This window comes from Lupinus angustifolius, unplaced genomic scaffold (assembly GCF_001865875.1).
Source record: "Lupinus angustifolius cultivar Tanjil unplaced genomic scaffold, LupAngTanjil_v1.0 Scaffold_7_10, whole genome shotgun sequence".
NCBI lineage: Eukaryota > Viridiplantae > Streptophyta > Magnoliopsida > Fabales > Fabaceae > Lupinus > Lupinus angustifolius.
In genome coordinates this window covers 17,411-22,764 of record NW_017717633.1, presented here as the reverse complement: position 1 = coordinate 22,764, position 5,354 = coordinate 17,411, and the positions used below count along the sequence as shown (strand labels likewise).

Sequence of the window (5,354 nt, the reverse complement as noted above, 5' to 3'; positions counted from 1 at the left end):
TTTTGTTTTCTACATGTATCCTCATACTAGAGACAATCTTGTCCGAGCCGAGAACATCCACAGGTATATGAGGGCTAGTTAACTCTCACAATGAGTATTTGTTTTGTCCACAAGACTCACACCTGAAACATTGCTTAAGGGAAATCAAACGTATACCCCTTGAACCAACTTTTTAATTTAATTGTCAATTTTGATTAAATAAGATTATTTTAATTAAATGATATAAAATTCATTTAATAATTTCCAAAAAACTGTGTATCACTATAAAAGGAATGCCAAAATAATTCTATCTCTTTATTTCAAATCAGTCAATTACAATTATATGTAATATTGTTAACTTTAACTTAATTTTTATTAGATACATATTTATCAAAATTTTACTGGTAATATTAAGTTAGCCTAAGTAAATGAGATAGAAGTTTTAATTGTAGAAAAAACATATACTACCAGTCTTAAAGCATGTCCCTATTTTTTGTCACACCCAATTAAAAAGTGATACTTAAATAAAAAGAAATTTCCTAAAAATAACATTAAATATTTTTATATTATTTGATGTAATGTCATTTACTAGAGATAGGGGGACATGAACTTTTTGGGATAATGGATTCTTGTTCTTCTAGAAGTACTACAAAAAACATGAATGAAAGTAATAATATGTCTCTAATCATGTCTCATCCAATAAAATTTTGACACATAATAAAAAAACTCTCCTATCATTCCAACATTATTTCTTACGACTTAATTTTTTTTAATGTGTCAAAGTAAACCACATATGTTAGTAGACATGATTTTGGGAAAAATAATCTTTATTTAAAAAAACAAAAACAAAATAGAAATTTTATTCTTTAATTTACATTAAAACAAAAGGCCATACTATATAAGGGAAAAGCAGGAACTCATATTCTACCACCCATCCAATCTTAAACATTAATGGTTTGAACTTTGAACCATTTCACTTTGCTTGCATTGTTTTCTTTCTCATAGCAACCAATCACAAAGGCAAAAATGGTAGCAGCATCTGTATCAACTACACTTTTTGTCACACTTATAGTTGGTTTTGTTATATGGTTATGGAGGATTATAAATTCTTATTGGTTTATACCAAAGAAGTTAGAAAAATTGCTAAGAGAACAAGGCCTTAAAGGTAATCCATATAGGCCTTTGTCTGGTGATTTAAATGATCTTTTCAAGAGTAGAAAAGAAGCTGAATCCAAACCTATGCCTATCTCTGATGACATAATCCCACGTGTGTCATCTTATCTTCATCAAAGTGTCAACAAACATGGTATGCATGTATATAATGTTGGTAATTATTGTAGGATATGTTCTTGTTATTAAATTGTTAGTATTTTGTAACTAGTTTTTCAATGTGCTTAGAGATGACTAAGAAGAAGCAGATCAGTAGATGTGAGGAAGAAATAAAACTTTAATCTAAGATGATCATTTTTTAATAGAGATACGAGTTGATATAAAATGAAAAAAAAATTAGTTAGAAATACGGGGAATTTTATTATTATTTTTGGTTTCTCACATGTATCCTCGCAGCGGAGGTAATCCCGTCCGATCATTATTTAAACGTGGTTATAGATTTATCTTAAATATATTTACTTTAATGTATTTAATTTTTCATAAAAAACATAAATAGTTTCCAAAAATATTAAAGTGTATTTACCAAAATCCAAAAAACATATAAACTACCTCCACCATATATTTTTTAAGGTTACCACGAATTCGTATCTAAAATGAAGAGAACTACATATAATATTACTAGGAATAGAATATAATGACCTCATTCGATCTATATAGCCGATCTTATTTTATGGGATGAAGACTTAATTGTAAAGTACAAAATAATATATATTTTGACCTGTTGTTAAGTTGTACAAATTCCTCTATATGCCTGATTTCAGAAGATTGTATAGCAGATAATTCCCTGTATTAGACTCCTATATGGTTGTGTGGTGGCAGAGCCAATAGCTTCAAATTTTCCCTTTTTTACACATTACTTTCATCCTTATAATTTTTGTAAGGTGATGCTGAATTTGTTGTGAACTCTGATATGAATTGAACCTGCAAGCTGTGTGAGAAATTGTTCTATCACTGCTAGCATGAACCAGTGGTTGAGATTCCCTAGTGTGGCTAATAAGAAGCTCATTAGTTTTTTCATTGTGATCTATGTAACAAGCCTTTATATATGTGTGTGGTAAGGCTGCAAAGAAATGGTGCTATTATGTACTCTTTGCAATGAATTTGCTCATTGCTCATCAGAACACAAGTGTTAGTAGCTGCCCAACAAATAAACTGGAATGTAAAACAGGATAGTAATTCATATCTCAATAAGGACGGCCCAATGCATGAGGCTCCCACCTAGTAGGGTTTAGGGTGAGTAGATATACGTAACCTCACCCTTACAAGTTGAGAGTCTGTTTCCAGGATTTGAACCTTTGACACCATGATTGGTAAGCACTTATCTTATAGTTGTGCCAAGCTCACCCTCTAATAATTCATATCTCAATCTCATGGTATAATCGAAGACATTTATTGACCTATAAAAGATCTAAAGCTTTCATACCTTAATATTGTTTTAAAAACCCCATTTTAGTTAAGAATAGCATATGCATGCTTAAGTCACTAGCATGTTACTTTTTCTTATGGTTACTTTTTCATGTTGGTTAGTGATTCTTGCCAATCTCATAGCACATATACAAAGCTGCTCTGTGTTTTTTACTTCCTTTAACCTTTGTTTTAAGTCTTATAATGAACTTGGCGGTGGTTTGCAGGCAAAAATTCTTTTATCTGGCTTGGACCGATACCAAGGGTGACCTTCTATGACCCTGAGCTAATCAGAGATGCATTTAACAAGATCAATGACTTCCAAAAGCCTAATGCGGACCCACTTGCCAAGTTACTAGTTAGAGGTCTTGTAACCTATGATGGCGAGAAGTGGAACAAACACAGAAGGATACTTAACCCTGCATTCAATATCGAAAAAATAAAGGTTACTTGCCCTTTACAGGATATAAGTCTTATATTATAATCTACTTGTATAAGTTTCGAAAAGATGTCAGAAAGACTCTAGGTAGTTCACTTGTGTGTCTATCTTTCATATGAAGAATTACTCTTCTCGGAAATGTTTTCGCTTAAGTCTTAAGAAAAATATATGGTATGCTTAGTTTGCATTAGTTTACCTTTCATCAAATACTTTTGCAAGCAACATAGATTTTCTTTATAAGCATCATGATGTGGATGTTTATGAGCATAGTTTGATACCAGAAACTTGAAGTCCTTATTTTTCCTTGGACACTACAGATTATGTTACCAATATTCTTCAAAAGCTGCAATGATCTGATTAGCCAATGGGAGGAAATGCTGTCTTCTGATGGATCATGTGAATTGGATGTATGGCCTTTCCTTCAGAACTTGGTTAGTGATGTTATTTCTAGAACAGCATTCGGAAGTAGTTACGAAGAAGGAAAACGAATATTTGAACTTCAAAAGGAGCAAGCTGTGCTTACAACGAAAGCTTTTATGAAAGCTTACATCCCTGGATGGAGGTAAAACTACTCTGCATATTTGATCGGCTTGATAACTAATGCAATATCAATATTATTAAATGATTTTCATTTAAGTGAACTAACCTTACCACAAGTAATGATTAGCAAATAACATTTATCATTAAGAACTAAACAAATTTGCTTTATGCAAGAATCAATTTACAAAAAATTGTGATGGGGTATGTTTATGTGTAGGTTTCTACCTACTCCTACCCATCGGAGGATGAAGGAAGTCAATCAAGACGTAAAGTCTTCGCTTAAGGAAATTATTAACAAGAGAGAGCAAGCAATGAAGGCAGGTGAATCCACGGAAAATGACTTATTAGGCATATTATTGGAATCAAATCACAAGGAAATTCAAGAACATGGAAACAATAAGGATGTTGGAATGACTATTGATGATGTAATCGAGGAATGCAAGCTATTCTACTTCGCAGGGCAAGAAACCACAGCAGTTTTGCTTGTTTGGACTATGGTTGTATTGAGTAGGTACCCTGATTGGCAAGCACGCGCGAGGGAGGAAGTTTTCCAAGTCTTCGGGAACCAAAAACCAGATTTTGATGGGATGAGCCGCCTTAAGATCGTAAGTATCGTATTATGATGATGCATACAATATTGTTTGACCATGATGCTTACCATTTGCATAAATCGTTCTGTTACAGGTCACCATTATTTTTTACGAAGTTCTAAGGTTATACACGCCAGTAATCTCTCTTGCTCGAACCGTTCCCAACAGTGTGAAAATTGGAAACATAACATTACCTGCCGGAGTTGAGGTTACCTTACCAATTGGTTTGGTTCACCATGACCGTGAAATTTGGGGTGATGATGCAAATGAGTTCAATCCTGAGAGATTTTCTGAAGGTATTTCGAAGGCAACAAATGATGGCAAAGTTTCATTTTTTCCATTTGGATGGGGTCCTAGAATATGCATTGGACAAAACTTTGCTATGGTAGAAGCAAAGATGGCTTTAGCATTGATCTTACAGAAGTTCTCATTTGAACTTTCTCCTACCTATACTCATGCTCCATCAGTGGTAGTTACTCTTCAGCCGAAACATGGTGCTCATCTTATTCTTCGTAAACTCAAAATATAGTTAATAATAAGCTTTTATTAATATGTTAAGAACACAGCGCCACATGCTTATAATGTAATAATAAAAACATCTTTCAATTGTTATTATATGTTTGATTTCAGTCACATAGCTGAATTGATTCTATTGATCTGTGTTTAGATTTGGTCTTATAAATTTGTTCTTTTTTCAATGTGTTTGGTTTAACTCTTATAGCTGAGAAATATCTAGTTCTAAATGCATCAAAGAACTTATCACCCTTTACGGTGGTTAAAGAAAGAAATCAAAGCAAAGTGCCTCATTCTTCACTAATTTATAGATAACTGCAGAAGATTAAATGTGGTAGGAAATTCCTGAAAGAAGGATATTTGTTATATTTAAGAGGGTAGCCTAGTATACGAGACTCCCACCTAGTATGTTTAAGGATGGTAGATATATGCAACCTTATCCTATAAATGGAGAGACTGTTTCCAGGATTTGAACCTATAAAGGGAATATAAAATTAGCGCAAGTGAAGCAGTATCTATTTTTTGCTGGTAGAAAAGAAAGAAACAAGGCTTGTTTATTATTTCATGACGTTGAAGAAGAATAATGCAAATTACACATGTCCACCTTCACTTTTCATGCAATTTTTTTACCAACTGTGTATTTATTATTGAATCAGTTAATTAGTCACAACATATTAGTAAATAGTTACAGGTTATTAAAGTATTGTTGGCTACCATGA

General features: G+C 32.7%; 1 protein-coding gene across 1 annotated transcript; it reads left to right on the top strand.

The window, feature by feature from the left end:
• The first annotated feature begins 964 nt into the window (after window positions 1–964).
• LOC109337496 (cytochrome P450 CYP72A219-like) lies at window positions 965–4,755 on the top strand. The gene is made up of 5 exons (XM_019574473.1): window positions 965–1,285; window positions 2,781–2,998; window positions 3,310–3,554; window positions 3,750–4,137; window positions 4,217–4,755. Exons 1-5 carry the CDS (start codon window positions 1,006–1,008, stop codon window positions 4,649–4,651), a joined length of 1,566 nt encoding a protein of 521 aa, XP_019430018.1. The 5' UTR covers window positions 965–1,005; the 3' UTR covers window positions 4,652–4,755.
• The last annotated feature ends 599 nt before the right edge of the window (window positions 4,756–5,354 follow it).

Excerpts from the sequence above, each read along its gene's own strand:
- LOC109337496 (XM_019574473.1), top strand. The coding sequence starts at position 1,006 with ATGGTAGCAGCATCTGTATCAACTACACTTTTTGTCACACTTATAGTT. Across the intron at positions 1,286-2,780 it reads TCAAAGTGTCAACAAACATG|GCAAAAATTCTTTTATCTGG; the intron begins GTATGCATGTAT and ends GGTGGTTTGCAG. Across the intron at positions 4,138-4,216 it reads GGATGAGCCGCCTTAAGATC|GTCACCATTATTTTTTACGA; the intron begins GTAAGTATCGTA and ends GTTCTGTTACAG.